The 27,025-nt window shown below is 38.9% G+C and overlaps 1 protein-coding gene across 1 annotated transcript in view; it reads left to right on the top strand.

Moving 5' to 3' along the window:
* The window catches only part of MED13L (mediator complex subunit 13L), a 208,600-nt gene that overhangs the window by 8,632 nt on the left and 172,943 nt on the right, over positions 1–27,025 (top strand). The window contains 1 exon segment of the mRNA XM_035898424.1: positions 11,414–11,651. Within this exon segment, the coding sequence (XP_035754317.1) occupies positions 11,414–11,651 (238 nt within the window).

Genomic DNA, 27,025 nt, shown 5'->3' with positions numbered 1-27,025 from the left:
CTGCCCATATGTCAGCTTATTTGGTTTGGGAGACATCTGATAGTCCATTGTATGACTCTGATGTTTGACATTTCCTTCCTCCTTCAGTTAAAAAAAAATAAAAAATAAAAGAAAGTTAAAGTTGGGGGAAGAGAGAAGATTCCTTCGTTCACTTGCAGATTTGCTGTTGTCATCTTTTTTCATGTGTTGGATTATTCTATAAGAGGGGATTGTTTTTAATTTGGAAAAAGGGCAGTTACCTAGTTCTGATTCTGTCTTTCTGAAGGGGACTTGCAAGCCTAATCATTCACGCTGTTGGAGAATGAGGGAGGGATTCTTTGGCTAGCAAGTCGCACATTTGTTTGCTTTCTTTCGTGTGCTATCTGAAGTGTGCAGCAGTAGTTAGCATTTTAGTATCTGTTCTCAACCATCTACTCAGAAGTTAATCTAATGATTCCCTTTTGTAAAGAAACTGGCTGAAGCATCACAGAACTCGGAGGTACCTTTTACCATGCTCTGTAAAATCGTGTCTGTAACCTGACCTGTGGGGTAGTCCACTACCCAAACCTAGGGTTCATTAAAATGAAAAGAATGTGTTAAATTCCTTTTGTCTTTTGTGTTGGAGATGGCATTTTGCTTCCAGGCATCGTATGCTTCCATTGCATGCAGCCTACACCTGTATGCTTTCAGTTCTGAAGTGGGTTAACTTCATTCCACCTCTTCCCTATAAAAACACCCCAGACAAATCAACCCCCACCATGTCTTGATTTTAAATGCTTTTCTCTGTCTTGGCTTTACTGGGTAGGTATGTTCTCCAGGTACAGGGAGAGGTCTCGTGCAGTAGCATCTTCTGAAACCTAGATTCCTACCTATTCAGTATCTGTGTTGTTGTTCAGTTTGGCTTTTCTGTTTCCCTTTCTCATGCTTGGAGGCGAGACTGTAGCACACCTTCCCATTTCATGTGTATTGGTGCAAAAGCCAGTAAGTACAAGTGTGTGGAAGTGCATAGCTACGTGAGCTTCAACCGCATGCTGCCCTGAGAAGATGCTGCTGCCATCTTTCAGTTTCCTTATATTTTTGTGTCTTGAGTATTTTTGACTTGAAAGCATCTTTTCAAGCAATGGCTAAATCTCAGCCCTTTGGCTTCCAGCCATGCTTATCAGGTTATCCTTTTACATCTCTGTCTGAACCTAGTTACAGCCTTTACAGTGGAAGAGAGCTGACGAGCCAGGTGCAGGTTTGGACCTCTGTACTGAGATTTGCTGAGTTGGTTAGGGGACTGGAAATTTGCTAACCAGCACCATTCCCTGAAGGTGAAAGATGTTGATGTAACTCAAAGGTCTTCTCTCAAATTCCTTCTTTTATTCTTGTTGTTGTTGTTTATAGTAAATATTTTTTAGACTTCCTGGAGTCTGCCCCTAATGACTGTTACTGTTTCGTTGATGGACGTTTGGTACCGGCTCGAGGATGGCAGGTTTTGAGCTATTCTGAGGGCGATCACTGATGCTGCCCCTCATGTGCTGATAAAGATTTCAAAGATGCCAATATGGTACCTGGCTAAACGACATGGCACAGGAACAGCTTTGAATCAGAACAAAAGTCCGTCAAGGTGTCGTGTCCTGTCTTGACAGTGGGCAGTGGCCAGTGGTTGTTTGGCCTTCTGGGTTTAATGAAGTGTTGTGTTGGTGCTTACCAGTTTAACAGCTATGTTGTCAGTGATAGCAACCTGTATTACGTGGCTTTTTACATGGGAAGTAACCTAGAGGCTTGCTATAGCCACTCATAGAAGTGCTGCAGTTTTTCTGGGAGAACAGAGGACCCAAAAAAATCTACCGCAGAAGTGCGCTCCCCCGTAAACGTTAGCAGTTGCCTGGAGAAGGCTGGAGAAGGATGTAAGAGTGGGTCAAGGACTTCCCTTGAATGATCTCCCAGGCTCTGTATGTATTTGGTTGAGAGATTTCTTGGACCAGGTAGATATTTAATAGACAATTTTTATATTAGTACCTAAGTTTTTTTTTTATCCTTACACAAAAAGTTCAGCCATATCGTTTTGGTTTGAGTCTGCATTCTGCTAATTTACTTTGATACCTGGAAGACATAACCAGCGAATATTCTCTGGAAACCCTCAGTGTTTTCCTCTTTTAGACCAAACAGGCTTAATCCTTGAATGCTTTTTGTTGTATGGAATATATACTTTTTGACCATTGCTGTAACTTTTCTTTCTTTTTGATGTGGTGAAACAAGGAACTGCAGTTAGCAGTGAAGGTGCAGAGCTGCAGTGGATCCTGATGGCGATGGCCTAACGATTTCTGTGTTGCCTTCTGTTTCTTCCAGAGGAATTTGTAACATTCGATTTTGTTTTGCCAACCTTTTTTTTTTTTTTTGCAGTGAACTCTAGGAAGATACTGTTTCTCTTTCAGTTGTTCATTTTCCTGCCTTCTGCTATGTTTTATTTCAGTCTTTTGCTTTAGTATTTACCCTTGAAATTCTGTGTTGGGTGGGATACATGTCAGCAATTTGGGCCCTTTTATCAGATTACTCTTTCTTTTATGCTTGCCACTCAAAACTTCTTCGGTGGTAGCTTCTGGGTCTGCCAGAACTGCTGCAATTTGAGCATCAATATTGGAGTCCTTTTATATTTTCCACTGGGAAAGATGGTACTTGTTCGCCACCTCAAACTCTTTTTGAGCCTGGTTTGACTTTTGTTTCTTTGAGACAATCTATTAATCTTCCCGGCTGCCTCCTCTCCCACATAGGCAGAATCACACTGACATCTAGGAGAGAGAGGAAAAAATACCTCATTTCTGTCAGTACTGTTTTCTTCTTAGGCGTAGCAGCTCATGCGATTAGTTTGTGGCTTTTAGTAATGGCATATGTGAACATAAGAGGTTTGAGTTGAATATGAGGAAAAACTTCTTGACTTTGAGGGTGACAGAGCACTGGAACAGGTTGCCCAGGGAGATTGTGGAGTCTCCTTCTCTGGAGATATTCAAAGCCCGCCTGGATGAAGTCCTGTGCACCCTGCTCTGGGAGAGCCTGCTTTAGCAGGGGGGTTGGACTGGATGATCTCCCGAGGTCCCTTCCAACCCTTGCGATTCTGTGATTCTGTGACTCTAATATTTTAGAAGTATCTTAGTTTTCTGGTCCTCGATATTATGATATAGTATCTCAGATGTCCCCAGGTACAGAAGTCCATCAGGAAGATATCTGATAATAGGATTTTGGTTACAGCTAAATCCTTCATGGAGACTCAGCAAAGATAAAAGATGACATACAAAAGCCCTGACACTGTTGCTTGTCACAAACAGCTCTGGAGTAGTAGCATTTAGATAATCTGTTCCAGGGGGTACGAAGGACGAGGGCAGCATGGTATGAAGGGATTTATCCAGCAGAAAGCCGTTGCGGGCACACGTGCTGCATGAGGTGGTGTGCTCAGTTTCTTGCTGGTTTTAAGAACAAATTAACAACCACCACAACAAAAAGGTATTTTTTCTTCATCCTTCATTTTAAAAAGACTGTTAGTGGCTGTCTCTTACCCCCTTTTTTCCATCCACTTGACTCTGCTTCTACTGGGAAAGGATTAAAGTCAGAGATGTCATTCTGCTGTTGATCAGTTACATATTAAGAAGAACGACGCGCAGCTCAGCTGATCGTTCAGCTCTTTGAAGCACTAAGCATGGAAGCATGGCATAGTCTTTCTGTGGGCCATGTGAAGCCTATTTCAGAATTAGCGGATTTTTTTTTAATGTATGGTTTTTTTTTTTCTTGAATTCAAAGTATGAAAAAGTTTGAAGAACTTTGTTTATTGTGATGCTTGTCTGCCAGTTGCTTTGCCTAGCAGAAATGTCGTGCTGAAGCCGAGCCACGGCTCGTTCAGCACGCGATAAGGCCTCTCTTCACTGCCATATGGTACCTCCCTTTTTAAGGGGCAGAAGGGATAAGCCCTGAGGGAAGGGAACACAAACCAACACAAACCATTCCCCCCCCCCCCCCATTTTTTAAATGGATGGGATAAAGAGGAGAATGTTAATATGTAGTTTAGTAAATGATCTGATTTCAGGAGACTACACAGGGTTGAGCTGGTTGGTTTGGTTTTTTAAACCAAGAGAGTTAACAGACCCAGGAGTAAAAAATGAGAGAGTCTGTGTACAGGTGCTTTCTGCTTCTGCTTCAGTCTCATTATAGAAAGTTGTGCTAAACAAATAGGAGTCTTTCTCAGAGTGTAGAAACAATAAATAGCTATGAAGAAAAACTGTTGGTTTTTTTTTTTTGGTTAAGCAGTCTCCTCTGTTCCTTAATGTGTGTTTTTTCTTTTTTTTTTCTTGCCTCTGTTCTTTCAATTCACTTGACAGGGACTTAGGCAGGTGTTACTAAATATTTTATTTCAGTGGGAGTGGGGGACAAGAGTTCTTGTCAGCGTGTGTGCGCCTCCCCCATAAGCACGTGTTGTTATGGAGTATTTTCCAGTCCTCCTGTCTCCGTCCTTTTGTCCTTCCTTCCTGGTGAGATGTATGTAGATGACATAAATTTTACCTGGTATTTAAAGGACCAGAGCAGAGTGTGAAATGCTATTTTGTTGCTGTGTGAGGATGATGTAGTGAAACACTGTAACCAAAACAGATGGTGCTAATCTTGAATCTGTCTGCAAGATCTTATAGCATTTAATTAAAATGGTGGTGTAATTCCCATGACACCTTTAACTACAGTTTAAATTCTTGGACTATGAACTAAGGGCTTTCTTATGCAGATTTTTTTACTCATGTGAGTAGTCCTTAGTATGACTCTCCAGTGGCTTCAGTATAGCTACTTACTTGAATGAAGCTCTCAAAGATGAGACTCTAATAAAACTGGCATATATATAGCATTTACGTTTTTTATGTTCTGACTTGAAGCATAAGTTGTAGACTAAAGACACTTAGCAACTACAGTATCCTACGTAGAAGCAAACAAGAATCTAGATTAGAGAAATTGTTTAGATTGCACCTAGCATAAGAGGCTGGTAAATACAGCGTTTTAAGGTACCCTGGACAACCTAACATCTTCCCTGTGGTTAGAAAGGCATATGATGGAAGTTTTTTCATTTTTATATTCCCTTTGGTTAACTGAAACTTGTCTGTAGAAGTACCTGACTTAAGCAATGTGGTTTGCTTTCGTCTGGTTTTGGTTTTTTACATACTGCTTTCCTTAAGACAATTAGAGAAACTTGTGTTTGAAGTGCCGTGCAGACCTGGGTTTGTCCAAGTAGTACCTTTTGGACAGGCAATTGGGAAGTATTTTTATACCCCTTTTTTTATGTTGTTTCAGAGAGGAGAACTGAGAAAGATAAAATGACCTGAACAATGCCCACGGTGAAAGTCTTTGAGAAAGCCAGGGTTGGAGCTGAGGGCCTGTGTGATGGATATCTCGTTCTTTTGCTCGCAAGACCCTTCAAGCCTTTTCTGTAGATCTTTGCTTCCCTTTCAGGTATATCCTTCCTACTTTGGAAGTACTGGGGTACGGATTTTCTACACTCTGAAGCCTGAACCTGCCTTAGCTTTTCTCACCTTTCTGTACTATATGAAACAGGAAAATAACATGTGATTATGCAATTTTAGCCATTGTTTTTAATGTAGAGAAGTACAGTAATACAGAAATAACTCTGCCATACACTTGGTGTGGCCAAATACAAGAATTTCTCAAACTTTTGATGCTCTGCCTTTTTCTCTATTGTATATTTCTTTGTATTCTTGTATAATATCTCCAAGGGAGCTTTGTGTATTAAAATGGGCGGAATTACTCCAGTCTTCTGGAGAAGTTAATTTAGAATTGGTCTGTCTATTTCCTGTGCAACATGTACAGCCCAAATAGCATTTGATGGAGATGAGAAAAAAAGAGGAGGTGGAAGAAATGTTTTGTTTGTGTTCCATCTGTGAGGACTGCAGAAGAGGAAAATAGTCACAGTGGCTACACAGCACTAATTAAATCTTTAGGGTTGCTGGTAGCATGCCAGAATCAAGTTGTGCAGTGTGAAATGTTACTGGGGAATGGTGATTTTTAGCAGCCCAAACTCTGCCAACCTGAATGGAGCGCTATGAGATCAGCAGAAGACCATTCCTGCCTGCCTATTATTCTGATTTAAGCCTGAGGGGGGGAAAATAATCAGAGCTTAGGTTTTATCTCTGCTAGGAATTTACAGTTCTGGATGCTGTCCTGGGGTTAAAATGGCTACAGCCATCAGCTGGTGCAGATAGATGCGAAGGTGTCTGTATTTAGGGCAGCAGACTAATGGTTGCAAGAGAAAGCGCTCATTTGCTTTCGCTGTCTTGTCTGCTTGCTTATGTGTATAGGGGGTATCAGAGGATGTTTGAATACTCTTAGTTCATTTTTTTTTTTTTTTTAAGCCGTTTCACTCTGCAGAGTGTAACGGTTCAGGTGGTCACCCAGGAGGAAGGAAATCTGCGTTCATGCTCCTTCTTGGAGGGCCATACATGACACACTTTCTATGGCTGTGTTTCTGCATGAAAGTGTTGGCATGACTGTTCTCATTAATGCCTATTTCTTGGGGATGTTTTGATGCCTACGTGGAATTTTGGGTTTGAATGTGCTCTTCCACCCTCATAGCTGCTTTTGGATACGTCAGACACAGATCTTTTTGTGTCTTGGGAATTTTACTGTAAGAAGTTGAATGTTAGAAAAGATTTTTGGATGTTAGTTAGACATAGAGATCAGATTTCTCCGTTTCCTTAGAGGCTTGGCCCAGTGCATTTAGAACAGGCATCTTACAAACACTTTACTCTGTGTCAAATTGCAGCTAACTAAATTTAGGAGAAAAAAAAAAAAAAATAAAAAAGCCCCTCTTTATCTGGGAAGTTGAACCCTTCACAGCACAGTCCTCCAAAACGTATGTTCTTCATAAACCAAAGCAAAAAGTCTCTTGCATAATGCACGATTTGCTAACAATATTGGTTAATAGCACGTATTTGTAAGTTCCTTTTTTTTGTCAGGCTTTTCAATGTTAAGAACATTGTAGCGACTGTAATAAGCCAAGAGTATGCATATGGGAAAAGATGCAAGAAACACAATAGATTACATCACCTGGCAAGGCTTTTGCTTTGTTCTGCATTTGTTTCTAGCCAGTTGTGGGTTAAACAGCATGTCCACAGTTTTGGCCTCAGGTTGGCAATCTTGGTTTCTATCTCTGTGAATCCTTCAGGCTGCTTTAAAATCAGCAGTTTTGCTAAAAGGAGCAGCTCTACCCTCCCTGACCTGCTTTGCTGCCTCCTTACTGGTACAACCATCTCTGTGGCTATTTAATGAATCAGGTTGGGGGCTGATCTGAGTAGAGGAAAAAACCATTTAATACACTACTTCCAATTTTCAGTCAGTTCACCTCAGTATCAATCTATGCAAACGGCAGTGCTGCTGGTGAGCAGGAGTGGTGATGAAGTCAGGAGCAGATGACTGACGCAGCGAAGGCAGGCCAGTCCAGGACTGCTTTTGGCACCCGTGCTTGCTTGTGTTGGTTTAAGGTGTATGTTAACAACAGCCTCTGTGTGCAGCATAATGCTCTGTTTTATCTGATTGGAGCTGTCACTGAAAGGGGAGATCCCACTCCACTGCTGCTCTCAGCTGGGCGTTCGCACTCCTGCTCCTCTGTCTGCTCCAGTGATTATGTGGCTGCAGGGTAAGCTGTCAGTGTGCTGATCTGATAAACGTTGTTGTTTCTCGTCTTTAAATTGGTGAACTGATTCCATTCACCGAATGATTGCATGATCACTAGATGTGATGTCAGATTGGGAGATAGAAATGCATGGTTGGGGATGGGGAAGAGGCTGCCATTTTGGTAGCAGCCTGTGTTCACTGCTGCTGAAGCATAAATGAAACCACGTTTGGTTCTTCACTGCAGTCACCAGAACTACAGGCCATTGGCTGTCTTGCCTGTAAAAACCCTGCTGCAGATTGAGGCCTTTTAAAACTAGTGATGTTTGTTTAAATGAATTAATTAAAAAAAAAAAACAAAACAACTCCACGTGGATGCAGATATTCTCCCTATAGTGTGTTAAATATTTTACACAAAACATCTGTAGAGGCGTGGAATATATATAAGTGTTCCTGGTGCAATCTCCCCATCTGTACTACTTCTGGATTCAGATCTTCTTTTGAATTCAGTTTTAATTAATATGAGGACAAAATCTAGAGGTTCTGAGGGATTAGTATTGATGCTTATCTATTAAAAATTTAAACAGAAACAGACATATCTAAATAAATGCACTGAACAGCATCTCTGCAACTGCAGCCGGGAAATGATGTGTGAGATCTCATTTTGTGCTCCTACTAAGTCCGAACCGCCCCGTACTGTCTTTCCTTTTCTTGGGAGTCATGTTCTGTGCGTGTGGGCACTAGTGATCCTGGTTAGCTCTAGTAGTTCATTCTACTACTAGTGTGTCATTCCTCACCGTCTGTAGAATTAGACGCTCCACAAGTTTGTTAGTGTAGAACTAAATTGGACGCAGCTCTGCTGGTTTCTGTATGCTTTTCTTGACTATATTTCATCCGTTGTGTGGTTGGGATGTTATGGGTTGGTACCTCCGAGCTGCCAGAAAGCTGCAGGAGCTTGTCTGCTGCTTACAGCTGATCTCTAGTTACTGCTGTGTTGATCAAGTGAGTGGTGCTGTTGAGTAACCTTTTTTTTCGGTTGGGTTTTTTGGTTTTTGTTTCTGTCATCATCCTTTTCAATGTTCTTTGTGACTTATCATATGTTCCTAGTTGATCATGACATAAATATTTAGCATGACTTTTTTTCCTAGGTTGCCTATGCTGGCACTAATCTTTGGTGTTTTGTGATTTGTAGTCATACTATTTCAGAAACACTGCACGTTCCTTTTCCAAGCTATAGATAGAGATCCATGTAGAACAGACATAGGTGTTTTGGAGAAGCATGAGTAAGGACTTTCTCTTGGAATATTATGTAATGTGTGAGGTATTCTAGCGCTACACAGCACCTTGCTGTGAAAAAAATTTTGTCCTTCCCTTTTGCCTCTTCCTCCTGCACTCCCGTACCTTCTTTTGTGCCAGGAACGCAGCATATATGCTGTGCATCTCGGCTAGTCTTCACAATCTTTTCTGATTTGCCCATCCATAGTTGCCCACAACTTTAAATGGAGGATCAGCATTTCTGGCCGCATGCAAAAGCAGTAGTGCTGGCTGTAGAAAGCCTTCAGCAGCAATAATCTGGTACTGCCTGCGATTTAACCACCGTTGGTATCCTGCTGACATGATGCAGGATGGTAGCATGGCTTCTGCAATGTGGAAGCTGAAGATGACTGGTGGTTTAGGGGTGTGCAAAAAATGAAACCAATTTTACTACTCTTCATTGTTTTGTCAGATTTTTCCCCTTCCCAGTGGAGGTCAGCTACTGTATTCCTGTGCGCCTGGTGAGGCCCTGTCAGAGGAAAATCAAACAGGCAACAGTAAACTGAATCTGGGTAATTTGGTGTTTGGGGAAATAGTCCTTGAGGCATAGTCACAAGAACTTTAGTCATGGGCCAGAACCCTGCTGTGCTAGGCAACATACAGGCAAGATGAGGTGAAACTCTTTTAGAGGATATATTTATATGATCAAAGAAATAGAAGTATTTTTTGCTTGTGGTGTTGGTATGATGAACGTCACCTTTAGCCATTCAGCAGTTAACCAGCTAGCTCTTGAACATGTAACAGCCTACTTCCAATTGTGGTCAAAGGACAATGAATTTTAGAGTTTACACTTCTAAATGAACTAAGTTTGTGGACTTGAAAAGGGAGAGCCTTGTGTATGTGACGTAGTGTGGGTTTTGGGGGAGCGGTGTAGGCCACTAGGTTAAATGCCCTTACGCAGATGATGAAAAGGGGAGGAATATGTGATCTGCAAGTCTTTTGTTTTCTTCAGGAGTAAAAATTCACCCTTTTTCTTGTTGGTATTTTCTATATGTACTGTCCAGAGGAAGGAAAGGAATGTTTACTGTTTAGATACAGCTTAATTTATTACTTGGTGAGGGGAGTGGGGTGGGCTCCTGTTCCCACTGCTGTGTCTTTCCCCTTCTCTCCTTTCTCGTCAAAGGTGTAGATGCTGTATTTGAGTTTTTGCAGCTTGTTGCTGTAGACCAGCTGGCTTTTCCTGTAGGACCACTTCAGAGCTGAGCACACCAGCTATTTCTGAGCAGCAGAGTGAAGATGTGAATACTGTAAATAAGGTGGTAGAGGTAATAACAGCAGTAAGAATGTGGTGACGTGGGCTAGAATCGAGAATACAAGCCCACTGTGAATATGGAGGATATACATACCAGGTTTTTTTGTTTGATAATGATACTCCCACTAGCTAGACTAAAAGTCACAGGAATATTCCTCCTTGTGTCCTGGGCGGGCGCCCAGAGCCAGTGGAGGGTGGAGAGAAAGGAAGAGGCAGCAAGAGTCATAGGGTAAACTGGGAGCGGAAGAAAAGCGGGAGGGGAAACCAGGCAGCAGGCTGGGGAGGGGAGAGGAAGAGTGTGATGGGTAGGGTAATGGGGGTAGATAAAAAGGGAGCAATCTGGACGTTTCGGAGAAGAAGGGGAACTGAATGTGACAGCTGTGAGTATCTGCTATTAAAGGTGAAAAGAGGGGAAAAAAAAATTAGAACCGTTGCTCTGCTGACCTGGCTCTAGCTGCCAGCTCTTTCATGTTTGAGTACTTTGGTGGCTTCTTCCCTGGTAGTTTATTCACACTGCTATGCAATGGGACACCTGCATTTCTGCAGATTTTTCAACCTGTGTAGAAGAAAGTGTTTCCCAAAAGTCCGGGTAGCCATTTTCCTGTTCTTTTTATTCTTCCTTGATGGTTAATAAGAAAATTCTGTCTGGTCAAGAAACAGTAAATGGCAACTTTCCTTATTCTGTTTTTGTTGATTTGAGCAAAATAAAAATAAAAAGCATGTGTGGTAAACCTGTAATATCACAATATGAAAGTCCTATTTCACTATTTTCAGTAAATCACTTGCTTTCTTACATCCTGTAGTACTTCAAGTGGTCAGCTTTTGGGCTGACACTGAACTCACTTGACCACCAAGTAGCGTGTGGGGAATGGGCCTTATTCCCTCCCCCTGTTTGTTTGGGGTTTTGTCTTTTGTTTTTTTGGTTTTTTTCCCCTTCTAATTTGTAAGATTACAATAAGATAACAGTAAGGTTAGAAATGAATGAATCTGCTGGAAATGAGTCAGGTCAGAAAAATCTAAATGCATGGGTAAGCCAGGTTTATTCAGTATTGTTTCTAAAATTGTTTTCCTTTTTTCTTGGGAGGGAAAAGAGGGGAGTATGGGAATAGGAGGACTTTTTAACTTTGGCTACTTAGAACTAAACTCAAGGAATTAAACAATGAAAATGAAATGATTATAACTAAATTTTGAAATAGTGATTTAATGGCTTTTTTTTTTTTTCTTCCATAGGCTGAACTTACAGGCATCAAATGGCGTAGGTACAATTTTGAAGGTCATGGGGACTGTGGCCCTATCATTTCAGCCCCAGCACAGGATGATCCAATTCTGCTCAGCTTCATCCGCTGCCTGCAGGCCAATTTGCTTTGCGTGTGGCGCCGTGACGTCAAACCGGATTGTAAGGAACTATGGATATTCTGGTGGGGAGATGAACCAAATCTTGTAGATGTGATACATCGCGAACTGCACAGTAAGTTACTCTCTTTCTTTGTTTCTTGATTTAGTTATATTTTTTCCCAGTGAAAAGGGAACTCTGTCGTTAAAGGCTTTAACTTGCTACCATATGTGATTCTGTCACAACTTATATATTAAGACCTAAAGAAAAAAAAAGTTTGTAAATTTGAGTTTGCTGCTGCTAGTGATCTGCAGATAAAAAGCAAGATAAAACTTGAAAGAACTTAGGAGACCTATATCCAACATCATTACTTAGATTTTTGTGAAATCTCAGATGTACTATAAGAGTAAATGCTAGTTCAAAGAATAATAATAATAATAAAAAATAAACTCTGGCATATAGTTAATGGAATAAAACACCTATACTAAAGAGTCAGGTAAACTCCGTGGCACCACAGGTAAATCTGCATGGTCAGAACTTGCAGTGTTGGTCATATTACACGATTTGAGCATAAATGGAGGCAAGTTGCAACAAGTGAATGTAATAAAAAGAAGGAAGGGGAAGGTAGGACAAAAGTGATAATGATAAGTTCATGTGATTGTAAGTTTTATGCAATTTGATTGTCCTCAGTGCCTCCAGAATGTGTAGCCTTAAAATTATACAACAAAACTAACTTTATCTGTTGTGATCTTTTTTGGCTATGACTATCCACTATATATTAATTCATTTTCAATGAGGTATTGTTGCTTTGAGTAGAGCTACTTTGCCTAGAAACTTTAACTTTTAAGAGGTATTTTATTAGACTGCATGAATACTTGTCTCTTACTTTACCTCTTGTGTCTCGGATGAAAAGAAGTTCACCCAAAACAACCAAGAATAAGGATCACTTCCTTGTCTTTTTCAAAACAACCAAGAATAAGGATCAGTTCCTTGTCTTTTCAATAAATTTTCATGCTGGTAGCCTTTAGACCTTCTGGTTACTTGGTGATAAAATTTGTATGCCAGTTCAAACATGTAGAATATTGTATTTGTCATGTGTGCTTTAGTTGTCCTTTATCTCTCTCCCTCTGCCACACACTGTTTTGGTCCTGGGTCGTGCTACGTTCGTTTTCTTATTTGTTGTCCTGTTCTGACCAGCTCTCTTCAGACCATTACAAACTTCATACTTTCATGAATACCAGATTGTTTATTTGGTTATACAGCCTGTGAAATCACAGATAAGAAAGGCTGTGTATCTTTAGGCGTATTTCATGCAGGTAGCTATGTGATCATGTATAATTAAAGAGATGGCTCAGAAGTGCTGCACCAAGCCATTCCACCTACATTAATTTTTTATGAGGCACCTGTTTTGAATGAAGGCATGGGTAATATTTCTACTTACCCAGCAAAGCTTTAATAATATATGCTTTTCTCTTTGTGAAATATAGTTTATTTAATTTTTCAAATGCAGTATGTGGGACTTAAGTGTCTTTTTATTTGAGGGGAGTTGCAGGTGATAGCTTCTGTTTCTGTTGTAAATTGATGTAGCTTGTTTATCTCCAACATCTTGGTTACAACAACATAATGCTATTTCCAGTGATAATGGTATGGTGAAGCATTTAAATGTATGAATAGCTGAACCTGCTCAAGTATAGTATGGGACAGAGTATAGTAAATAGAGAATAGCATCACTTTGACACAGTTTTTTTTGCCTGGTCCAAAATTTTATGAAGCATCTGGGCTGGAGCCTTCAGTACAATAATCTTTAAGTGGGTTTAAATCTGAAAATTGTCTGTAAGAGCACTGTTAAGTGTCAACTGAGCAGTATCACACTGATAAAAACCAGTCTGAGCATGGTGTGTTTCACAACACTGCAGCCAGCTGTACGGAAAGGACAGGTCTACCCTGGGACAACAGCACTGTTGTTGAGTGATCCTTCTTTGCAATGCTCTCTCAAATTAAAGTAAAAATGCCTGAAAGAAAAAGGTTGTGCAGAGGGATGTGGAGAGATGTGAAGCTGAGTTTGGAGATGGAGAAAGGAGGGCTATGTGTAACTCATTTAGTGGAATAAGGTACTTGGTAGTTGAAAGAAGAGGAAATGTGCTCCTGCAAACTGTCAGGACCCTACAAGAATTTAGGAAGTAATCTCCTTGACTCTTCCCTGCCACTGCAGATTTTGGAATTCTTTGTAATGTGTGTAAATCATATAATGATAGGTCTACTTCTTCAATGTTAAAGGCACATTGAAACGCTTGTAGTGACTGATCAGATAACACTTTTACAGTTACCTCACTTTACATTACTATAAAGTTTACTGCTGATAAGGTTGTCTTGCTCTCTGCAGTAGTTTTTTAGAGTTCAAACATCAGTATGGCAAAATATCGAACATCAGATTCTGCCAGAATGAGGCGTTTATGTACATTGATCCCTTGAAATATGACAAAGGATGCTGTTTGTGTTCAATATTTCATGGAGCGGTAAGGCAGAAGAAACAAGGTTATTTTGCTTTTTATTGTATAATTAGACCATAGTACTGAAATATTTGATAATTGAAATGAGTTTCCTGAGTTCACATGCTCTTGAAAATATGAAGGATTTTGCATGTGGGCATACAAACAGAAAATAAGTAAGCTACTGAAGCGTAGTAATTTAGTTGCCTGTCAGCTGAGCCACGATAGCACGCTGTGTGTTTTGGTGTAACCTAGTCATGAAATCAGCTGCGTTGGCTTAAAATCTTGCTCGTAGGGGTTGGATTGTCACTGTGGTCAGGAACTTAATTTTCAATGACCAGAGCTTTGCTTTTGTGTTTGTACTCCTATGTTTAGGAGCACGAGTCCCAGAAATCTGACACTGCAAATCCAAGTGGAAAACTAGAGCCCGTCCGAAACAGTTTCAGCTTTACAAATCCTGTCTTTTGAGCTTGATGAACTTTAGGAAATAATGGCTGTTAATAATTATGATGATGAATTCTTACCAAGTATGAAGTTGCTCACAATGTCTTGTGTTTCTCTTTTCCTGCCTAGGACTTGTGCTTTAGAAGTGAAATTTTGAATAGGGTAATGAAAAATTAGTGGGAACTTAAATTTAAGTCTGTATCTTTTATTCATTCGAGTCTAAACTGGAATTATTGATTTTTCTGAATAACAGAGTTGCTCAAATAATATTGTATGACATTTAGTACTTTGGTTAAACAAATGAGAAGTCCAGACTGAGACTTTTCTTTCAGACACCCCTTCTAAGGTTTTGCATATGAGCTGTGTGGATTGCCTTACCTTTGTAACATTCCAGGTAGGTGATTTTGGAAACAACAATCTGCCTTTAAGAAAATAATTTCTAATAGTCATAGGGAAAACAACTTAGTAGTTATAAACACGAGGTACTACGAACAGTTGTTTATGTAGTAGCTTTCCAAAACTGTGTTGATAATTAAATGCTGTCATGGGAGATTAAGTAAAAACAATTATTTGCAGAGCAGCTATAGACCAGTTAAGTGGCTAGATTAGCTAGACAGCAGTGAACTTAATAGGTGTGTCTTTTGCACATACTCCTACACTTCTTTTTCCTGCCAGTCTCAGCTGTTGTGTTCTGTTTTTTATTATGATTGGGTTTTAAATTTGAAGAAAGACGGAAGATCTTTATTCTGTCCCAAGTGAAAAAAGCTAATTGCCATGGGGTCACTGAGTGGGAGGAAAAAAAATTGAGTGAGTTTGAAAAAGTTGGGAGTGTTCTGGTTGTGGAAGTTTTGTTTTCTCAAGGATAAATGCTATTTAATGATATTACTGCCTGAAGAGGTTTGACAAGCGTTAGAGCTGCTGTGCCTTTTCCCATAAAAATATTTTTTTTTGTAAATTCTGTGGAAGAAACGGAATGGAGAGGAGATAGTATCTTACTGTTGGCAGGTTTTTTGACAGGAAAGTTGTAGATTTGCAAGTTGCAGTGATCTCATTTGCATTTGGTGACCAAATACCATCTGGAGCACCATAGAGAATTTATACTTGACTCTAGGGTTTTTTTTCTTTTCTCCCACCACACACTTGTACCCTATGCATTCCATGTAGGTTATAAGCAGGTGATATCTGTTCCTTAGTTGCCTTCTTTGCTTTTGCAAAGACTACTTAAACATCTTAAACAACCTTTTTGTCTGATGGTTCTGTCTATAAACTTGTAATCTGCATATTGAGTTTATGGATATATTCAACTTTGTTGCATCTGTGGTACAGAATACTTGAATTATCAGGAATAATGCAGGCATTCTGATGTGCATTGCTACTGAGAATATCGTCCTGACCCTGGAGGTGGACTCTGGAAGACTGTCAAGATGTTAGACAGCGTCTTGAGAATGAGTAACTAAGATTCTGGGTGTTTGCTGGAAGGATGCGCTTTTATTTAAAGAACTATTGACTTATTTGCCTAAAATCAGTGATTCTGGTAGGTATTTGGGATTGCCATCACATGTGTTCCTCTGTGAATTTATGGAGACAAGACAAATAATGTGAGGAACTTAGGGCATCAGTGAGAAACCCCAGACACCCATCTGTACCCTCCAGCCATTACTGTTGGCCTGAGCAATGCATGGCACAGGAGTGAAAGCCCTGTATTTGACAGGTGCTTCATCATACAGTTTCAAAATAGAAGCTCAACAGTACAAAGCTTGTTGAGAGAAAATAAATATAATTTTAGCTTTTTGCTACTCTTGGGACAATTGTCCTTGAAGCGTTGGTAAAGTTGCAGTTAACTCTTGACTTGCTCTCAGTGAAAATTCACTTAAAGATATTTTCCCCCTAAAAAGATCAGATTGACAGAAGGGCTTGTGAAGGAAAGGTGGTGTATCTGAGGTTACTATTATTCTGTGGGTTGAATTCTTTTGAGCCAAAGCCTTTGGTTTTATGTATTGTCTGGTATATTGCACTTGATCCATTAATTGCTGGAGGTGCTTTTCCCCCCCCCCCCCTCAAAGATACTAGACATTTGTACTATACTGGATGTAGAACATCAGGATATTGGTGGAAACTTTTATGAAGAGTAGGTTGTCTTGCATTAATTTGTTAAATCTTTCCTGAAAGATTATTGTTCAGGATATTCACAGCTTGGTAAGTTTAAAAAAATGTAGTTAAAACTGATCTGTGACAGGAAAAATGTGGAGCCTCAGTTCATTCCTGTTTATGAATTCTTGGCATGTTGGCCTGATGCAGTTGTAATCCCTGTGTGCTGATAAATGCTGAGAGGAAAAAATGTTTGCTCTAGGAAGGACTCTTGCAAGGCATCCATGTTAGACCATATATTTGTGGCCCAGACTTAACTTATGCTCTTGTTTCTCTACCCACAAATTGCTGATGGGTAGATTTTCGTGTCGGAAAGACACAGCATGCCAGCTATGTTTTCAAGCAAGTTTCCTGAGAAGAACAACTTGCCAGAGCTCAATTTAGGTATTTTTATTACAGCTAAGTAGGGTTCTTGGTGCTCACTTACTAACTTCCAGATTTTGAAGTTTATTTTATCAGTTAAGTTTTCTAAATTAAGTAAATGTTGAACCTATAAATGCTAAGTAGATGGTTTGTTTCAGTATTTATTAGGGATTTACAGAAAAATAATTGAAAACTTCAATTTTGGGGGAAAATTTTTTTTTTGTTGTTCTGCTAATGTAGAAGAGGATAAAGAATGAATGAAAAGTCTCCTTTACTTGCCGCTTCAATTTAAAATGGTCTATTCAGGGTTCTTGCAAGGTACTGTGTTTGATTTACTGTAGTTATAAGGGATTGGGGACTCTTTTGGAAGATACAAAATACGTTCTTAGCCGCTGTGTAGCGAGGTATGTTAATTATTGAATGAGAAGATGTTCCTCTCTGTCGAAACGTATTTTAAGTGTGTGAAGCAATGCATAAAATCAAGAATAAGCACCCCTTCCGCTGAAATGGGTATACAAATTAATTGTGTTGCTTTTAATGAAAGTGCTCTTAAATCATTCATTCTACTATAAGATTCTGAAAGCGGGAAAGAAGGGAGTGTTTTGCTGCTGAGATTGCGTTATGGCTAGCTTTGATACTTCCTTGAAATTACCGGGAGGTTATCTCCTTGTTTCCTGCTTTGATAGGCTTAGTTGAAGGGTGTACAAGCATGGAATGTATATTACAGTTTGTTTTATGTGCCCTAGTAACTACATAAACCCCATGACTGTTGTCATGCTCAGTGTTATTTAGAATGAGACCAGCTAATATATGGAAAAGCGGTTTACGAGCAAGGAACAGAAGGAGTCTCACAGGAGCTGAAATGGAAGTATTTTTGAAGGCTTTCAATTTAAGAAGAAGCTACGAATATCAAGCAGCTGAGTACCACTTATTAATAATTTGAAGTGAAATCTGAAAATGGTTAATTGCCGGTTCTTGAGCTAAGAGTGGAATTAACAAGTAGGTTCATATGACAGAAGACTTTATTGGAATATTAAGTTACTGAAAAGTCTGTTTCTGGGTTGATTACTTTCAATAAGATAAGTAATTTGAGTTTTCTTAATTGCCTAGCGTAGATTATTTCCAAAGACATAAAAACAAAGTTAAACTTTTACATTCTTTTGGAAAGAATATAGGATTTAAAAGGGAATTCATACTTTCTCGGCTTGCGGAATTGTTCTGTGACCCTTATATTTGACACTGTTAATTGGTGTCCGGTGATTGCCAGTTGAAGTTTAGCTGAGACAAAATAAACTTTTTCTTTTAAGGAGGCATATTAAATGAGGTTATTATGCCATCATTTGGGACTAAGGAATTGCTTCATGGGAAAATGCCAACTCCTTTTATACACACGAAGTTGACAAGAGCCTTATTGTGTCTGGGCAAGATGTCTTCATTTTATTTTGTTTTCTTTTTTAAAAGAAATATTCTTCCCACCACATCAACTTCTTCCGTCTTTTTACTTTAAAATTGGCTTATGGTTATGGACAAAAAGGGTATGAGCTTTTAAAAAAAAGAAAAATCAAACCTGAGTTTCCCATTTAGAAGTCAGATTGCGCTTACCTTTTCCTTAATTCTTTTCTTCAGTGTTTTTTCTCTCAACATTAGCGGTGGATCTCAGTGTTCAGAGTAGTACTGAATGAATACATATGGTGCACATGAATTCATTATCAGTCTGTAATATCTAAGTCTAAAAAGTAACATGAAAATATGAAATCTACCTAAGGGTCCGATGTAAGATAGCCTAATGCATTCTATCATATTTTTTTTTTTCTATCTCAAGAATTAACATGTTAAATCTTTTCATATTGGGGAATTTGGAGGTTTTACTGTTAATTATAACAATCTACCTTCTGAAAATAGAAGGAAAGACACTGATGGAAGGTAAAGCCAAGGATTTCTCTACTGCATACCATACTTTTTCCTTTTAATCTTCTTGCTTTCAAAATACAAGCTTAATTCAGTTGAAGTAGTTGAAATGTTGAGTAATTAATCTTTAAGTTTTATTGGGCACACAGTAGTTACTGTTCTTCTGTTGTGTTTTTGTGGAAAAATGAATCGGTATTTGTTGTGAAACATTCGTAGCTGCATTTGGCAGTGACTGTTTAATGATTCTTTTGCAGAACTGTTTCGTTAAGAGTGGACTGCACAGCAAACCGTGTATTTTTAAGGGTGGAATGGAGATGGTGTTACAAATGTGGTGCTGCACAGAAAGTGCTGGAAATCTGAACCAAGATTATAATAGCTCAGAACCCTTTTCAAATCAAAGCTAGAGTGAGGTATTACTAATGAATTGGAGAGAACTATTGTATAAAATGTGCTTGGAATTAACTAGAGTGTCGAGACCAAACTGAAGTCCAACTTTTGAATGTAAATAAAATTGATGTGTTACCACAGGCAACTCAGTGAACCACGTAATTAGGTTTTTTCCTAGAAAAATGAGACATTATACTGCAGCTGCAGCAAAGCAGTATGTAAAGGATTTATATTCTAGTTATATGAAAATTAAACAATCATTAAAAGATTGTATTTTTAAAAGTGCTGCTTGGGGGGGGGAAATGAAAAAAAAATCCAATCAGTAGAATTTATTTTTCAGCAATATGTTGGGCAATATCATCCACAGTAGTTGATGTTTTTTGCTTCAGGGAATCTTTTTTTCCAGTGAAATGAACTCACTTAACTGTGTGAAGTAAATCTAAGTTAGCTTGAAGTAAAATCTGCATTAATAGAACTCATTACTGATGTTTGTATTTTCATGTACTGAGTAATCCCAAGAACACAGGGTAAGCTCTAGTGGTAAATTTAATCTTTAAAAATAGATGAAATGCCGCCTTCAAAAAATAATAATAATAATAATAAAAAAAATCACATACAATTGCGTTTTGGTAATGCCGTATATACAATAATTAATGAACTTCTAGTGACACACACATGCTACTGGATTGCAAATAGAAAATGTAGAAACATGACTCTTCTAAAGTTAGCTCATAATTTCTCTTTGGAGAGGTATGTTTTCCATTACATAAAAGTTACTTTATTTTAATGCTCCTATTAAAGGTCATAAATCTCGATATATAATTCTTCTACCCCAATTCTGAGACTAGTTTGATTTTAAGTGGACTTAATTATACATGTGCATTTACTTATCCAAGGATTCGACAGTAATCTGTATTACAAGTAGATTGGGTACCTAGAAATGTGTACATATGGCAATTTAGAATAAGATTTGATGTATGGTTCAGCGTGTTAGTGATTGGCCGTGAAATTTAGGAAGCAATATGGTACATTGCAAATGCAGGCTTTGAAATGTGAAGTCTGTTTTCTAATGTTTATTTGAAACTACAGGGCATGCTGAGGTTGTGATATGTCATTTCCCAACCAGGGTGCCATAAATATGCAAACAAAAACATATTCTTGCATAGAATTAAGAGGAGGAGCTAGTGCAAAGCAACTGAGCTGTAGTACATAGAATAGCTTAAGAATGAGGCTGCGTTCTTACCTTTGCTCCTTGCCCATGGGAATGGTGGGTAGGTTTCAAGAGGAAAAGGGTGGAGTTTTGCAGTTAGTTAAATATTAGTTCCTTGTTAAAAAAAACCACAACACCAACCAACCATCTGCGTGTTGCAGTCACTCATACAATGACAACTAGAACTTGAGCTTCCAGTGAAAGTATTAAATTGATTTTTTCAATAGCTAACATTTAAATAGTTTGAAGGAAAAGTATACATGAGAGGGAAGGCACACGGCTGAAATGGTTTTGTATTCTTGTTGATCTAAACCATGCTCATTTTTTCACTATCAGCTGAACAGTGTAAGCATAACTTGCAAGGAAGCTACTTGTGCTCCGTTTGTCCGGTATCAGAAAATTGACGATTGAGTTCCCTTTAGTCATAAACATTTGCTTCAGTTGTCTTTGTAGTCTCTTAGTTCAGGTACAGGCTGGTGTGAGACAGGTCCCTGTTTCAGTTTCCGTGAGAGCTGGTAACAAGTTTGGGAGCATCACAGCCCTCAGTGCGCTGACTTTTTGCTTTTGCCTTCTACCATCCATAGTTTTGACTTGGAATGAGAGCACTGCCACGTCTGTGCTCTAGCACAGTTAAACTCCGGCGTTTCCCTTAGCGGCCCATCGCTACGGCTTGAAGTAGCTGCCTCTGCATGGAAAAGGGGTGCCCTAAAAATAGCAATTCTTGCTAAAATATCTTTGCAGTCCTTATTTCTGTTTTCTGTTTTTTGTACAGTATGTGCCAGGTTTTTCCTGGATTTTCACAAAATCTTGGGGCACTTTTTGCTTTGGAATAGTCAGTGGGACAAAGGGGTCAAATGGAAATGCTACAAATTTGTGTAAGAAATGGATGGGTAACAAATAGCCAGGCAAAGTTAGCACCTCAAGTTTCTGGAGAAGTTTAAGTGTGAAGTTCCTATGATAAACTCAGTTGCAGAAGGAAGAATTGCAGGTGGCAGGTATGGCAGTTCCTAAGCAGAACTCCAGGAAATAAATATCTCTTTTTCAAGAAAAAAATGTCTTTTTTTATAGTTCAGCTTGTTCCATGCCATTCTAGTTGCTCTGTCTTTTCTGAAACATAAGTAATCCCTTTTTTTGCAGCCAAGGGAAACTTCAAATCATAGGTGATGAAGGTATCATTGTACAGTGGTTTTTTTTTACTTGAATGGCTTTAAGAATTTCATATGTATTCTTTAATGCTCTCTAAAGAGATGGGAAGTATGAAAATTATTATTGTGTCTACAGGGAGGGCCTATAGTCTTATGTGTTTATGGTTCTGGAGAGCTGGTTAACCAATTGGGGCGGGGAAGTTAAAGCTCTTGGCCCCTTCTGGGTTCAGTAAAATTTATTGTAAGCAACATTTTGCAATGTATGTCAACAAAATTCACTGGGATCTGTTCTCTAAGGCAAATAAGGGGCAAGTGTGTGTGTTTTGTCTCCCCTGTCTTTTTTTTTTTTTTTTTTTGGTATGAAAAAGGATGCTATTGCTGATAATATCGTGGTAATAAGCAGTGTGACTGCAAAGCAAGTACGGCTTCTGTATTTGATTGATGTTCTCTGTGCTGGTTAAGCAATGGATATGATGTTGGACTGTGGTGGGCTGAGATAGAATGATGAAAGGCTTAACTGAAAATCCTGCTCTTCCCAGTGATATTCCCAAATGTGCCTGGGAATTCTGTCACTTCAAAAGGCTGCTTATCAAGAGGAATATGCGTTTCTGACAAAAGTTTTATAGGTTTGCTTTAACGCGCAATTGGCTTACTGAAAGCTAACATTTTATTTTTATTTGGTACTAGTCTTAGATTGTGAATAACTTAAAAATAACTTCAGGATTCTGTTGCCACCTTGGCAGCCCTCAATTGGTAGTCCAGTCCTGATTTTCTTTAAAAAGCAAAGATTTTCATTGCTGCAACATAATAAGAGCAATTATGAAAACGAGATCTTTCCATTGTTGTGAACAGAACAGATGCAGGTCATTCAACGCCTGGAAAGTAGAGGTGGTTCTTCCTTCCTTGCTTGTTTCAGTGATTAAGTGGAAAGAATATATGTTGCAACTTTTTAACTGCTCCTGCGGACAGTTACCTCCTTTTCATGGTAACAATCACTTCAGGACAAATAAAAAAAGAAAATGGAAGAGTGATACACTCCTGCCGCCTGGGAAAAGGAAATGCAGTTCAGTTTTAAGCCTGACAAGCTGCTTAAACCTTTGTGCCATTTCACCTTGGTGCTGGGTATTGCCTAGAACGTCACCGTAAGCTTCGTGTGGGGAACCCTATTTCTTTATGTAGATTGTGGTATGTCGAAGTACTACGTTGTATATGCAGAAACTATATGTTGGGGGTGAGTTGTTATGACCCAGCAATGGATTATAATCAGTATCATTAATTATAATAACAATTATAATTAATGTGATTATTAAGATTCAGCAAAAGGACTGAGATAAGTGAAAAGCTGGGCTGTTTAATAGGACACACTAAACACGTGAAGTGGTATCCTGATACCATGTCAGCATCATTGCTTATTCTTTTCTGCTGGCTTGCTGGTCCTTCCAGCATAAGTAAGGTCCTCTGATCCTCTGTCTTAGACTCTGTGCAAACTCAGAGTGAGAGTTTATACCCCAAAGAGAACCCTCCCAGTCCAAAAGGAGGCATTCCCACTCAGCTGTTCCCTTTCCCATTCTTTGGGAAATAATTTGTTCAGGAGCTAATAAGCAGATGAGGTAAAGCTGAGAGCAATAAACAGCAATGTATTTGAGATCTCTCTACAGAGACTTCGTACCTGGAGAAGCTAGCCATTGAAATGTGTAACTACTAGACAGATACCCGCTGTCTCAGATGTATGTAGAATTAGTGCTCACTCTTGTCGTGTTGTCCCCGCCCCCACATTTTTCCTAAACTAAACCAGATTGCAGTAAGCATTGGGGTTTTTTATTATTATTTTTTTTTGCTGTAAACCACTGTTAAGGCATGGAAGGTGGGAAGAAAAATGTTTTGCCTGCGAGACTGTTACTGCTTAATTTCAAAAGAAATACAGTATGGTACTCAAATTCCTACTGCCTCCCTCTTTGCTATATGGCTTCCTGCCTGGCCTTGTCCTGAAAGTTTCTCAGTAAGCCCACAAAATGTGTATAATTGATGAGCAAACATTACACATAAGCACTCTTCGTTGTTTACTTGCATGTCCTGTCCTAGACAGCTGTCTAGAGAGATGCTCAGCTTTTAGGATGGCTGATCCTGTGTTTCAGCAACTCCTCAAATTAACGTGCTCGGATTATTGTGTGTTAACAATCTAACCAAAAGATCATGATGCTTATAGATACATTAAGTATTTATATATGTATTTAAAAACCCCATTACTGTCTTTGAGGAAGTATCTTCTGAATTGAATGGGAATCTGCACGAGTTCAGTTTTCAGTTCTCTCTGTGGTTTTACAATTATTTTACTTTTATATTTGTTTATTCCCCAGTAATAAATTTACCACCAATCTGTGTTATATATCCTCTAAGAGAGATGTTTGTTTGCTTTTTCTTTCTCCCTTCAGTAACTGAGTATAGTTTATATTTTGTCTGTTAATATAATGCACTGAATGGGAGTTAAATATGAGTTTCTGAACTCAAAACTGGCCAAAATACAAAATCTGTAGGAGGGCCTTGGTAGATATATTAAAAGAAAAAATCAAACCCAAATTACCACTTGCTATCTCTGTAGGCCTTCTGCTTATGCTCCCCCTGTCCTCCCCAAATATTGGAAGAAGCAACTGACTTCTTAATGTTTTCATCTGAATTCAATTGCTTAGTTTAATTGACATGTAATCACTTCACTGCAAAAGTAGAGACCTTGGATTACTCGTACATTGGAAAATCTATGGTAGCTATTAATTATTAAAGATACCATTTTATATAGCTGAATGGTATGTACAAGAAACATGATGCTGATTTAGCTGAAATAACAGAGGGATGTGGAAGGAGCTGCACACTGATAAGGCTGCATGATTCATTATTATGCTAGTTCAGAATCTTTCGTTGTTCAAACTGCTGAGCTCGGTAGTTCTCTACTGTCATTTGTCTTTGTTTTAATGGGATTAAGTAATTATGTGTGCATTTTCTTTCAACTAACTAGCCTGATAAAAGCATGCAAAACTGAATAGCCTATAAATTGTCAGCTCTTCTGTTCTAGAAAAAGTGCTTTGATTGCACTGCAGTTTTTAAATCTTGGTGTGTATATTTAGATGACCTACTGAGGTGAGTAAGACTGTGGAAGCAGTTTATGTAACTGGTGGGCTGAGGGTCTCCCCTTGCGAATGGGGCTAGGGGAAAGCAGGTCTCAGCCTACAGTACAGAAATTTTAAGAAAACAATCCACAGCATTTTAAAGCAGAAATAACAGATATGTGACCTATGGCAGCCTCATACGTGACTCCTCAGCTGTTCTCCCAACAGTGGAATAACTCTTAATTGGAACTAATCCTATTTGGTATTGACATTTATACTTCGGCTATGTCGGTAGTAGGTTCAAATACAAACTTTGCTGCTGCTTTGCAAAATCTTGCCTCTGCCCTGCAACTCTTAAGACTTTCACTAGGTTTTTTTTTAGCTTGATATCCATCTGATTTTTCAAGTATTAACTCCTAGTCATGTATCATGTCAGATGAGAAGGGAAGCATTTGAGTCTAATGAAATAGTCAGGTGTTTGCTGTGTGATATCATCAACCCACGGAATTCTTTTTATAACTTTCTATATGGCATCTTTATTCATTCAATTTTATCTTTAATATTAATTCAAATTTAAGTCCTGTTTTGAGAGTTTATGTAACCACTTTAATGAAGTGGTTGTGTTTGCTGCTTCTTGTTTATTTTAAATATTTGTCTGGACAAGTAAAGGTTTTAATATATTCAAAATGATATATTAGTAGTAACTGGTAGTAACTATGCAGTGGTCCTCTGATAATTCATTGTGAAGTCATCTGCATATAAGATTTTTGTACTATTGTGCTGTCTCATAATTTCATGGTAGAACAAGCATCTGTTAATTGGCGTTAGTGCTAGTCCCTATGTGTCAGAGCTATAGCTCTTCATTCCTCTTCTGCCTTAAAGTTACGTTGTCAGCAGATCCATTTCTTCTTTTCCACACTTTGCATACTACACTTAATATAGTTTCTGAATTTTGTGGAATTGTGACTATTTAATCTCGGGTAGCCATTTTAAATTAACCTGTTATGATGAACAATGAATGACTGTATCCTAAAAATTATTTTCCTTGTTATCGGTACTTGTTGGAAGGCTTTCTGCGGCTGTCTGTATGAGCATTGTGCATCTTAAGCGGTCTTGGCTTAACAACAGTAACTGTAGGGACTCATGATAGAAATGGACAATGTTCCCAATACCGGTCTTCTGAGATCTATGGAGGAAAATCAACCAGTTCAGGCCACCTTGTTTGCTTGTTTTGCCTGTCTTGCAAGTGGAGTTGTTTGTATCCTGGTTTCCTAATGGAATGGATAAGCCCTCCCTGAATGCTGAATCTCTCCTATCCTTATACTAGCTCTCACCTGGCTATTTACAGTGGTTTGTAAACTCTTCAAGTGTTTGCTGTAAGACTAGGCAATACTCTTGCTTTGGGATTTTTAGCTGCTGAGCTGACTGTGACCAGGAACTGCTTTTGTATTTAGCATTTCCCCCCTGGCCACCCAATCTAAGTTTCCTCAGCACTTCAAATTGTGAAGTTATCCAGGATGCGTATCCAGGATGTGAGACTGAGGAGGAGGGAGTTCAGGTCCCTGATTGCTTTTATGTGCTATGACAAACAAGTAGGCAATGCAAATGATAAATGGAAGTTAAGGCTTGCTTGCTTATCGTTTTACCTTGTCCTTCTGTGTTCTGGTATCAGGGGCAAACTGGGAAAAGGAGAGGTGTTGCAGAATTGTTTAAAAATAGCAGATATCCAGTATTCTTTTTGTTGCTCACACTACTCCCAGCTGAGTCTTCATGCTAATCCTCATGTGATTAACAAAGTTGGATGATGACACAGAGACCTCTACAAAGTAATGCTTAAGGAAGATACCCTGCTGTGTGCATTTGATGCCACATCTGGGATGAGATTATAAATTAAAAAAAAAGGAAAGAAAATACAACCCTGAAATCCCATGAACTGTAACTTTTTAAAAGCCTTTGAATATATAGAGCTTGAAGAAAATTGAAGGAGTTAAGATATTTTGTGTAGATATATTAGAAAAGAGGACAGATTATTCAGAGTACAAAGACTCAAGTTTTATTTGCCTTGGTTGTTGTCAATATGTAGCAAAACTTTTAGTATTGGCTCAGTCTGTCACTATAACATGTTGAGCATTTGCAGTTGTAAATCCCTGTCATATGTCAGAAATACAAGATTTTGCAACCAAATAAAAGCATGCAAAACCTTTGGATTCACAAAACTTCATGCTGTCTCCCATAACTCTGGTTGTAGCTTCTGCTCAGTGTTGTGGCTGGCCAGCGTATAATGGGAGTTTTTCAAATTGTGAAAATGTAGCTA

This window comes from Egretta garzetta, unplaced genomic scaffold (genome assembly GCF_000687185.1).
Source record: "Egretta garzetta isolate BGI_Z169 unplaced genomic scaffold, ASM68718v1 scaffold7, whole genome shotgun sequence".
Classification (NCBI taxonomy): Eukaryota; Metazoa; Chordata; class Aves; order Pelecaniformes; family Ardeidae; genus Egretta; species Egretta garzetta.
This window is presented reverse-complemented; position numbering and strand designations above follow the sequence as displayed.